At 32.8% G+C, this 12,394-nt stretch overlaps 1 protein-coding gene across 3 annotated transcripts in view; it reads left to right on the top strand.

Annotated features, from left to right (window-relative positions):
- BAZ1A (bromodomain adjacent to zinc finger domain 1A) overlaps positions 1-12,394 on the top strand; it is a 76,903-nt gene that overhangs the window by 38,806 nt on the left and 25,703 nt on the right. For 2 of the 3 annotated variants that reach the window (XM_031453571.2, XM_031453570.2), the window contains exons 7-12: positions 1,474-1,608; positions 2,884-2,983; positions 3,667-3,833; positions 5,794-5,889; positions 6,544-6,682; positions 8,157-8,303. In XM_031453571.2, coding sequence (XP_031309431.1) covers positions 1,474-1,608; positions 2,884-2,983; positions 3,667-3,833; positions 5,794-5,889; positions 6,544-6,682; positions 8,157-8,303 — 784 coding nt within the window. Of the gene's footprint in view, positions 1-1,473; positions 1,609-2,883; positions 2,984-3,642; positions 3,834-5,793; positions 5,890-6,543; positions 6,683-8,156; positions 8,304-12,394 lie in introns of all 3 variants that reach the window. The other variant, XM_031453569.2, reaches the window with a different exon arrangement.

The following is a 12,394-nucleotide window of genomic DNA, read 5'->3' as shown; positions in this document are numbered from 1 at the left end:
CCAGTTGGCCAGTTCCCCTAATTTTCTAAGATCTCTTACATATCAACAAACAGAAATAACCCAATTAAGAAAAAAATGGTGAAAGACATCAGCAGTTATTCACCAAGGAAAATAAACAGTCAGTAAACATGAAAAGAAGTTCAACTTTACTTAATGGATAAATGAAAGTTAAGGTGACAGTAAACACTTTTCTCTTAGAGTAAAACAAAAAGTTGTTAGTGGATATTCTGATATACTTGCATATACAAACACCCTCAAAGCAACAAAGTCTGATACCTGGTGTGGTGAGTGTAGACTGTAGTTAAGAGGACCTGCAAGAACACAGAGATGTAGTATTTTTTTTATTGTGTGTGTCGTGTGTGTCAATAAAGACACCATGGCAATTAATATATTAAAGCCTATTTTTACCTTTTTCGACTATGTATTTGAGAAGAAGCCACCCATTCATACTTAAAGGGCAGGTCTCTATATTGAGGGTTTTTTTTGTGTGTGTGGGATAGTAGACAGCCATCTTAATGGCATTTACTTTAATGTAAAATCTTAATGGATTCTTGATTTATTGTGATGGCTGGAACTGATTGAATTTTAGGTGGTAAAAGCTGTTATCTACCAAAAATAAAAATATTACATAGCAAATTGAATTCCCTGTGGATGTAGTCCTATTTTGTTAATAGTTTAAAGTTTTATGTCATTATTTTCTTACACATTTTCTGTATTTCTGTAAATGACACCTGTTTTTTTCGAGAGAAAGAACTATGATCTTGGCTGTTAGACAAAAAAATAATTTTCAGAATTGCTAATCAAAAATAAAAAGTCTAGAGTTGGACATGGGGGAAAGGTGAACAAGTTCTGAATACAAAGTAAAAGAGAAACTCTTGAATTTAGCAATTATCCTAAAACCACACCACTTCTGGTAAAATTGAGGGTGACTTCTCTGAATTTAAATTTTGAGTTGAAACTTTATAGGAATTTGTCAATATATCTGCTTTTATCTAGACTAGCTTTAAAGTTTGATACATAAAAGTATTTTAAGTTGTCACTTCAAACTGGGGGGAAAATCTAAATGTTCAGCAATTAGGAAATGGCTAAGAAACATTTATTTGGTAATACAGTGGATTTTTAATATTAAATCTGTAGATTATTTACATAGAAGAATCTCATAAAAAATTAGTCAAAAGTGAACAAAAAAGATTATTGTATAAATGTAATTTGAAATTTTAGAATTCAAGAAACTGTTGAAACATTCTTGAGTATTTTATAGTGAAGTAATCCTTTGAATTATGGTTTTCTTTCTGGTAAAGCTGATTGTTTTTAAAAGGATCAAGTAATAAAAGATGTATTACTACATAATACAAATGAAATTCTAATGTTTTTGACCTGGTCTTTAACAGTAGTTGTGTGACATGTTGCAGCATATCTATATACGGTTTACTCATGTGTTGTTATTGCACCATATGTCTTTTCTTCATGAAGGCATCATCTCTTTCAACATACAAAATAGCAGAACAAGATTTTTCATATTTCTTCCCTGATGATCCACCCACATTTATCTTCAGTCCTGCTAACAGAAGAAGAGGCAGACCTCCCAAACGAGTATCTGTTAATCAGGTAAGTAGAGAATAGAGAAAAACTACATTGTGGCTCTTAATACAGTTAATCAAAATCAAGAGTAGTGTTTGGCTCCCCTCACCCCTGTAGCCTGTAGGAAGGAGCACATTCCTTCACACACAAAGAAGGTACATAGTATAGGACTGCTCAGCAGTGAGGCTTGTAAAAGTTTCAGCTGTGAATTAGACATGGCTGTCATGCCACTGGGATTTTATATCAAAGTGGAAGCAAGCATATAAGCAATTAGTAAAATGTAAAGCAGTATGAAACACAGGAAATAAATTATGTAATTGAAATGTAAAGATCATTTAAAATATAAGAGTTAATCAGCCATAAAAAAAAAAGAATGAAATAATGCCATTTGCAGCATCATGGATGGACCTAGAGATAATCAAGTAAGCCAGAAAAAGAGAGGAAAATTATATGATATCATTTATATGTGGAATCTTTAAAAAAAAAAAAAAAGACACAAATGAGCTTATTTACAAAACCGAAACAGACTCACAGACATAGAAAACAAAGTTACTCACAGACATGAAAACAAAGGGGAAAGGGTGTGGGGAGTTTGAGATTTGCAGAATACCAACTATTATATAACTAATTATATATATAAAATAGATAAACAACAAGGTCCTACTGAATTGCATAGGGAACTGTATTCAATATCTTTTAATAGCCTATAATGAAAAAGAATATGAAAAAAATGAATATATTATATATATATAAAAAACTAAATCACTATGCTGTACACCAAAAACTAACGCAACATTGCAAATTGACTCTACTTCAATTAAAAATAAACATTTTTTAAAAAATGAGTTAATAATGTCACAATTAAACAGGTTAAGGACCTTAATCTCCCAAGAAATGAAGTAAAAATAAATTGTTTAACATTGGGCACAAAAATGTCTCTGACATGTTTTTTCTCTGCCTGGAAGATTTTTTTAATAATGCGTATTTTTAAGGCTCTCTTTATATATTACTGATTCTTTTTCCTGGGAAGTTTTTTTTACTAATTTATAGAACTAATTCTAGTTCTATAAATTAGTAAAATAGAATTAACTCACATTCTGTATGTTACTATGATTAGAGATACTAAGAGTTCAGTTATACTTTAGGATAAAAACCTCATATAAAGAAAGTATAATTAATGAGGGCTCTTATATTTTTTGTGTTTTATTATTACTGTAAGAACAAAGCAGACCATTGTTTTGTAAAAGTTGTAGTTCTGTAACTTTAGTTTCTTGGTTTTTTTTTTTTTTTTTTTTTTTTTAGGAGGACAGTGTTGCTAATAAACAGACTATCACAGGTTATAGGAACAAAACTACTAAAGAAAGAGATAAACTTTTGAAACAAGAAGAAATGAAGTCGCTGGGTGAGTTTTAACATTCTCTCTGAAAACTATTTAGTTATAGGAAAGATTGTTTCTCTGTGCCCACGTAGGGGTTATTTCTAAAATGGCATGTTTCTGGGGGGTTTTTTTATGCATAGTTTTTCCCCCTCAGATATCAATTGATTTTTATGGTAAATAAGACCTCTGTTCATCTCCCAAAATAATATTTCAAGGTATACAGCATATCCCCTGTTAAACTGACCTAATGCTACATTAAAACACAGTTGGGAGTTTCTAGGGCTTACAAACTGTTCTGGGCCATTTTGTTTTGATTCATGCAGCCTTATAGAACACTGCTTCCCAGGTGTGACTGTACATATAAATCACTTGGGAATCTTACTAAAATGAAGATTCTGAATTAGTAGATCTGGGTGGGAGAAGAGATTTTGCATTTCTAACAAGGTAATACCTTGTTGCTGGTCTTAGGATCACACTTTGAGTAGCAAGGCTTTCAAAGGCAGATGTATGTTTGCAGTAGTTTATCTTAAACACAGTCAACTCGCTCTCCCCATTTTAATCACCTGCTGACTCCCTCCAGGAATTTACAACCCCTGTGAGTCTCATGATATCATTTAACCTTAAGGTATTTCAAGGATTCTTTTGTTACATTACAAAATATGTTATTTTCTGTCTGTGTACAGTTCTAAGTTTGACCTTCTCCACAGCTTTTGAAAAGGCTAAATTAAAAAGAGAAAAAGCAGATGCCCTAGAGGCAAAGAAAAAAGAAAAGGAAGATAAAGAGAAAAAGAAGGAGGAATTGAAGAAAATTGTTGAAGAAGAGAGATTGAAGAAGAAAGAAGAAAAAGAGAGGCTTAAAATAGAAAGAGAGAAGGTATTTATTCAAGTATATTAGTTATGCTCTCCACAAATAGTAAATAGTGCTTCACATACTTAAATTTACGGTTAATTTTCAAATACTTTTACCACTTTCTTTCACATTTATAGTTGTGCATAGAGCACTGATAAACAGTGTTGGTTTATCTCTCTGATGCTTTGGAAAATTTGATGAATGATTTAAGGTTCAACATATATGCATGCCTTTACCCCTCAAAGCCTCTCTAAAGTACAATTCTGAAGTTGATTTTCTTCATTATTTAGACTTACATATTTAGGAAAGACAATATACATAAAACTTTCAAAAGTGAAATACATCATTAGAAAAATACAATAAAATTATGATTAAGAATTGCTACAGTGTTCTTATTCTCTGTGTAGAATAAATCATCTGTGATAATAGGATATTTCAGCAAATCTTGGGTTATAATCTTCAGTGGAAGATGCTCCTCAGATAATTCTATAGCTGGTTTCTTCTAAGGTCTGTCATTGTCATTGGTTTTCTTGGATATTCACAAGTGGCCTTAGGTGATCATGTCACACATTGTGCTCATTTAAATTACATGTATTTCTTGAATTATTTCAAATAAGTCCTTACAGTAGGGTTGGGGAGTGTATAATACATGTTTACTCAAGAAAACCTACAAAACAAAAAACACTACTTTTAATCTAAATGGTAACATTTAGAGATAGCGTTAACACTTGGATTAATTTATTTCTAATCTTTATTACGGGCCTTAAAGAAAAAGATCCAGCATTTATAGTTTTGTATATATATATATTTTTTTTATTTAACATTATTATAAACATTCCTTCATGTTATTAAATAAACTAAATAAGTAAGGTGAAATTTTTAGTAACTACATATAATACTTAAAGAGATGGGTAAGCAGTTTACAAATTTTTGCTCATAAATGATAATACTTTGTTCAGATTTATAAATAAAAATATTTCCTGGTTTTGGATTATGTCTCTGTGTAAATCTGTAGAAGTAAAATAACAGGTCAAAAGGTAGGAACATTTTAAAAACTTTCTATACACATACATGGGTATTTGTTTGCCAAACATGTTGTATTTATATATACTCTTAGCAACAATGAGTGAAAATACCCATCTTTTTACATCCCACAAGAATTATTTGGGGGGAGGGGGAACTTATTTCAGCAGACCACTCAAAACACAGCTAGTAAGTTCTGTTGCTATGTGGTGGTTTTATGTTAAATTTGGTAAGTGTACATCTGTTTCCTTTCAGTGTTGCTAAATTTTAAAGAGAATATTAACATATATTAAATATATATGTTATTACATGTGTTAACATATGTATTGGAAAATAATTACAATAAGATATTTTATTTACAGTCTGCTTTATTAGAGACTTTTTAAGGTTAGTATTTATCTTGCAGTTTCAAATACAAGAATCAGGAAGTAAGGGTTTTAAAAGACCAAGTGAGCAAGAGAAATAACAGATTAAAAGAAAGAAAAGTCCACCAATTATATTCTAGTATTACTTTTACCTATTGTCCCCTCTTTGTGTCCCTAGGCTATTTAGTCAGATTTAAATGAATCTTGAAAATAAATGTATTACAAATACAAGGGGAGGTTTTATTTTGGGTCTTCTAATAATTTCTTACTTCTTAAGTTAGGATCTGATTGATTTAAAGGAGAGCTGCAGGGTCAGATTGAATTAATATTTATGCAGGAGCTACTATGTGTCAGACTTTTTTATCTCAGTTCTATCAGATAAGCACTGTTTTGATCAGTGGTTTTAACACTTTAATGTGCATCAAAATCGCCAGAAGAGCTTATTAAAACATCGGTTGCTGGGTCCTAACCGCAGAGATCCTGATTCAGTAGGTCTAGGGTAGAGCTCAAGTATTTGTATTTCTTCCTAGTTCTGAGGTGATGCTGATGCTGCCTTCCAAATTCTTATAAGAATTTTTATTAACCTTTTGTTTTAGGAAAGAGAGAAATTACGTGAAGAAAAGAAAAAATATATGGAATACTTAAAACAGTGGAGTAAACCTAGAGAAGATATGGAATGTGATGATCTTAAGGTATAAGCATGTTTCACACACCTATGGAACCAGAGGAAATAGCCAATTGAGCAAATGCTTGTATTTAGAGTTCCATTGTTAGTATTTTATAACAAGCTTTGATAATGATTCTTATGCTGTAGAAATAGTTTGTCGTTTGTGCTATCCTTGATAATCCAGTAGCCTCTGGGGCCAGGCATGCTTGTTTTAGTTTTGGTTGATAGATTCTGCCTATCTCCAGAAGTTACCAAAGTATCCAAACCAAACTCATTCATCTCAGTTTAAAAGGAACCATTTCTACATCAATAGAGGATGGATTAATTCTGTTCCATATTCTAAGGAAAATACTGCATTGAAGGCCTTATTGATGCAGCTAATGCCTTTACCTTAGAATCTAGGAGTTCCCCTTAACTAGAAAATGTAGTCAGAAATACACTTCTGCCTAAAGCTATGTTGTTAGTTTGGTGAAGAAAAATATCCTAGAGACTGTGATTTAGTGAAGTGGGAATAAGGCCAGGCTCTATAATTTTAAAAGTTCCAAAGGTGATTGTGATAAACATCTAGAGTTGAGAACCACATGAAATAATTCTTACTAGGTAAAGAGTATATCATATCTGTCTTTTACAATTTTCTGTACTTAGTTCAAATATTTATATCAATTGTTTAATCTTGCAGGAACTTCCAGAACCAACGCCAGTGAAAACTAGACTACCTCCTGAAATCTTTGGTGATGCTCTGATGGTTTTGGAGTTCCTTAACGCATTTGGGGAGCTTTTTGATCTTCAGGATGAATTTCCTGAGGGAGTAACCCTAGGCAAGTGCTGTTGCTGTGTTACAGTTCACTCTAAAATTAGCAGCTTAAAGGAACAAATTATTTTCTCCCGAAGTTCTGTGGAGTCACAGGACCTAGCTGTCTAGTCTTTTCTTGGGGTCTTTCATGTGGTTACAGTCAGATAGCGACTGTAACTGGAGTCACCTGAAGGCGTACCTGGACAGATATTCAAGGTGGCTTCTTCACACACATATGCCTGGTGCCTCAGTGCTCCTCCCCACGGCAGCAGCAGCGCACTCCATCAGAGTGGCCTGCCCTCCTTATACACAGCTGAGAGTTCCAAGAGGCAGGAAGCAGAAACTGCCAGTCTTCTTAAACGCCAGGCCTGGAACTAGCCAAGCCTTTTTTCTGCCATATTCCATTAGTTAGGCCTGCTGGGATTCAAAGAGGTGAAGGAATAGACTCTTACTTCCTGAGGGCGGCATGGTATTTAAGTGCAGGCAGGGAAGGAATTGACATCAGCTATATTTGGAGACAAGGTATTCACACCTTAATTTTTTTTAAATTTTTATTTATTGATTTGTTTGGGGGGAAGGTAATTAGATTTTTTTTTTTAATGGAGGTACTGAGGATTGAACCCAGGACCTCATGCGTGCTAAGTATGCACTCTACCTCTTGAGCAATAACCACCCCCACCATAACTTTAATTTGTGATTCTGTTTTGCCTCTGCACTTACATAATTTTACTTTGTATAAACATCATTTATAAGAGCTAAATTAGAACAAAAAGGGCTTTAGATACCATTTTGGTTTTTTAGCTGACAAATAGTAAAATAATTTTCTTAATATCCAAATAAAGACTCTCAAAGACAGAATTATAATGTCACTCTTATTTTAATGAATTTATTCTTCAAGAGGGGTTTCAGATTCCCTCCGTTTCCTTTTATGAGCTGAGTGAGGCATGATTCATTGTGCCTTACAGATCAGGAAGGCCTAAATAGTGCTAGTTTAGATAAGAAGTTTTAGGTTAAGATGAATTAAATGAGAAACATTTATGACTTGAATACAATATGAGGATTACATCTAATGGTGACAGTTACCTCTTCTGTGCACTGTTTGATAAATAGTAATGTCCTACATAGCTTATAAGAATAGAGGGACAACAATAACAAATCCTTGGCATTGTTATTCAAATTAGAGTAAATTATAATTTTTAATATATGCCTTAATTTGCATCTCAAATTGAAACCTAGATGAAATGTTAATCTACTAAGACTCATTTGACTTTCTTTGAATGCAGTGATTTTGGCTTATGCTTTTATTGTCTTTTATTGTAATAATTATAAAATACTTTTTTAATTTTACCTTGAATAATGCTTGGCTCTACTTTGATAAATGGGCACTTAAGAAAATAGTTAACAGGCTGTTGTTGATTAAAATGTTTATTATTCCAGTGGAGTTGTTTTTTCGCTACATGACCAGAACTTTAAATTCATTTTAAACATTTTATTCACAGAAGTGTTAGAGGAAGCTCTTGTAGGAAATGACAGTGAAGGCCCACTATGTGAATTGCTTTTTTTCTTCCTGACTGCCATCTTCCAGGCGATAGCTGAAGAAGAAGAGGAAGTAGCCAAAGAGCAAATAACTGATGCTGACACCAAAGGTCAGAGTTCAGTGTTACTGCTTGCTGGTAGTAGCTTTGTAGTGAAACTAATTTTTCAAGTTTTTTAAAAAATTAACTTGACTTTTACAGTTATACAGTATGATTGTTCAAGTTACTTGATTCTTGAGTCATGTACTAACAACACATTATCAGTTGCTTTATAAAAACTTTATTTTAATGTATCCTGTTTCTGATGACCTTAAAAATTCCTCCCCTCACCCCACCTATTCTATCTTGCTTTTTATTCCTTTAGATTTCATCTGTGATTTAGGAGCATTACAGATTTCACTGACTAGTATCTGTAGCTTCAAGAAACTACTAAATAACACTGACTTTTTTTTTTTGCCTGCATCTAAGGAAATACTTTAATTGTTGTTAATAATACTTTAAATTGAAAATACTACTACTATTTTCATTTCAAATCTGATAGTTTTTAGATCAGAGTTAAGTTTAATTTAATTTTTTACTTTCACTAATTAGTTTGAACTAGAAATTTTGCTCTTCAAATTCTATGCAGTTAAGTATCTAGTGTCAATGTGGTACATATTAATGTAGGAATAATGCTTGGGGAAACCTTTTTTTATTTTTAATACAGAGTATGTTCACTGTTTTATTTAGGATTTATCTCAGTTAGAGAAATTGTTAGGCATCTATATTAAGAGGTGGATATGACTTCCTGAATAATACTCTGAATTTTGCTACATATGTGATAGGACCATTAAACAATACTTTAGTGTATTGCATAAAAATTTACAATAAGAAATAACTATTTGGAGACATCTTGATAGCAGGATCTTAGTACAAAAAAATGGGACATTCCTCTATTCAGATAGTATGGTTGGCCTTAGATAATTTGAGCTAATTTCCTTTATGCCTGGTTGCTGAAGCAATAGGATAATGATGAGTATGTATCCAGTGTTGGTTGCTTTTTGATTTTACAGCCTGAGTTCAAGCAAAATATATTCTCTAGCTTGACTGCTAATCACCATGAGTCCCTTATCAAGGCCATTTTAGCAGTGTGATCCTCATTGTCATCTCAGACAATTTAGTTAATTAAATGTGACTCTACTAAAGGGAAGACAGGAGAGTAAATCCATTCATAAAATATCTAAAGATTTTCTAAGATGAAAAGTACCAGCACTAAAGATAGATTATCTAAGGTAGACAATGTAGATATATTCATTCTTTTAGCCATTAGGTTGTCTTAATGACCAGTAACATCACAGGGTTATTGACCAAATTCTGACCTTAATACAAGACATAAAGCTTTAATTCAGAATTGGAAGCAGGTGAATTTTGTAGTTTTGGAAGTCCTGATGACAAAAATTGGGGTCAAAAGGAAATTGTGTTGGAAAATCAGCTAGTGTAAAGGAGAAATACATGTAACTGTTGACGTTTGTATTGCCAGTATATTTTCTACTCATGATTTGTTTGATCTGTAATTTTTATAGCTCTACTCCTGTACAGGATTGTCTATAAAGTTTACCTCTGAATAAGCTGGCCATTAAATAAAGGTTTTAATGCTCATTTTGAAACTATTTAAATGTTAGGGAAGGGAAAAAGACTTAGAATTTTTCACCTTTCTCTCACTTCCCTATTATTATTGGCCATGTTGTAAATGGTTATTTCTATTTGATTAAGAGCCCTGGACTGTTCCCCCGGGTATTTTTCATGTTTTCCCATCTCAGTAACAAAAAGCTTTTCCATAGTCTTCCTAAAAGCAACTGAATAGTCAAATGGGATTTTGAATATTCTTTTACTTCCTCATTATCTGGTCTTTTATTATATAAGGTGGTTCTTGCTATTTTTAGAAATGGGGAAATTGGGCAGAAGACAAAAGCATGAATTTATCATAGTGATGAGAAAACTGAGGTTCAGTAAGGTTATTTACTGATGATCACATAGATGGTAAGTGATCACATAGCTAGTAAGACACTATATATTTGTTGTTTCATTTAATCCTCATACCACCCTGTGAGGTAGATGTAATTCTTTTCTGCCTTTAACATATAAAGAAACTTAGACTTAAGGAGTTGAATTAACTTGCCCAAAGACTTATGGCTAATAAGAAAGTGATGGTATACAAATTCGGGCACCCTGGTCTAGATAGAGCCTCATTAAACTACATTAATATTGCTTTATAACATGGCAAAGAAGTAATTATCTGTCTTCAAGAACATCTGATTTCTTTGACCTTTAATCTCTGTTTTTATATCAAAACTTGGAAATTTTGACCAGTAATTTTTTAACTCTTACATTAAAAATATCAATTCCTCTCTATAGTCTTATATTATGAACTTAAACACCCTTTGAAGTAGGGGGACAAGATCATCCTTCTTATGTAGAATAATCTTATGTAGTTGCTGAGATGTTGCTGTTTAGTATTGAAATTGTGTGTACCTAATTCTTGATAGCAATGATGATAAATGTATCTGTCTCAGGTAGTAATAACATATATGGTTCATCTTGATATGATGTACCAAAGTGATTGTCTCTCAGCAAATCCTCGAATTATATTTGCAGTTTCTTGAGTGTGCCATTTGGTAGATGATTGAGTTTAAGAATACATATTTTAACATGTAAGTTTAACACAACTAAAAGTAAACTCATTTTGTTGGTTGTCCATTTCTTAAGGCCTTTATAGCCTTTGTCCTAGGAAACTATAACTTACTATGTGTAAAATGGGTTGAATGTGGTGATTGCTGCAAAGGAAGAGAGCCAGGACACTTGTACAGCTCTGCAACTAGGACTGTTACTAATTTTAGAGTGCCTATTAATTTTAAGTTTGTTAGGCTTTATATGTACAGTGAAAACTGAAACAGTTTTAGGTGTAATATTTCCCTGGTGAGAAAGAATATAATACCTGTCATTTCGACTAGACTCATGGCCTGGTAGGAATAACTACCGCATACATGCAACATTTACTCAGGTCACTTCTCCTGTGTGGTATTACTTATGCTTTATATGCCATAAAATTGTCAGTGATTGTAATCAGTAATAATCCCAGGGCTGCCTTTTTCCTTTAGTGTAAAGGACAGCGGTTCTGTTCTCTAAGGTTCATTTTTTTAGCTTGTGAACTTTGGAGAGGGAATCATACAGTAGAAAGCTAAAGAACCACAGAACCAGGTTAGCCCAGTGATTTTCCAGCTCTAATCTGTGGAGTGTACAGGTTGTACAGGGATTCCTCCATTCTGCTGCAAGGTAGTTGGAAGGATGAATGGGCAGGACTATCATCTCCATACCCTACGTTAATAAGGGCATCTTTTATCTCGTTTATATTAGTCTTCCAAGAAATATTTGAAGAATTTGAAAACTGCTGATCCAGACTACCCCTTTAAGAATAATGAAGCCGATTAAGTGACTTGTCTAAAAGCTACATAACTAGGAACTAGGGACAGGCAGAGCTAGAAATAGAATGTACATTATCTGACTCTTAATCTGAAGTGGTGTCCACTGTACTGTGATACAAAAGAAGAGCTTTTGTAAGCTTAAAGTTTTTTCATAGGTGACAATTTAATTTTTTTGTTATCTTTGTCAGGAATAATTGTACATTAAATCTTTAATTAATTATACACTAATTCTTAAAATACATTTGTGCCAGTAGATTTTCTCTTTAGTCCTATTTGTAAGCTAAGCACTATTTTCAAAGCTAAAACAATTTACTTAGAAAATACAGGAAGATCTTCCTACTGGTTCTTGGATCAGAGAGTTTTCAAAATGAAAGCAGGCAATTTAAATGAAGACGATAGATCTATGGTTAAGTGACAGTAGTGCTGTCTTTAAGTTCTTTTAGCTCTTTTTCTGTGCCGGTTTTGTGATGATTACAACTTTTGTTTTGTTATGATTCAATCCCAACTATTTTTGAAAGATTGGGTATCTTCAAATAGATTCTGATTTTCAAAGTAGAATTTTCTAAATTTGTATTTAGCAAGGAGATTTGTTTTTCATTCTGAAGTGCATTTTACCATTTTTTTGGAATGTATGTGTGTCTTGTTGGTAACTTGAAAGTTGTCTTCTCTATGTTAAGTAAGGGAAAATTTAGTGTGTAGTACATGTCTTGGGATTCATAGTTTTAGGTGGAGACTGGGCAG

The sequence above is a fragment of the Camelus dromedarius genome, chromosome 5 (assembly GCF_036321535.1).
Source record: "Camelus dromedarius isolate mCamDro1 chromosome 5, mCamDro1.pat, whole genome shotgun sequence".
Classification (NCBI taxonomy): Eukaryota; Metazoa; Chordata; class Mammalia; order Artiodactyla; family Camelidae; genus Camelus; species Camelus dromedarius.
This window is presented reverse-complemented; position numbering and strand designations above follow the sequence as displayed.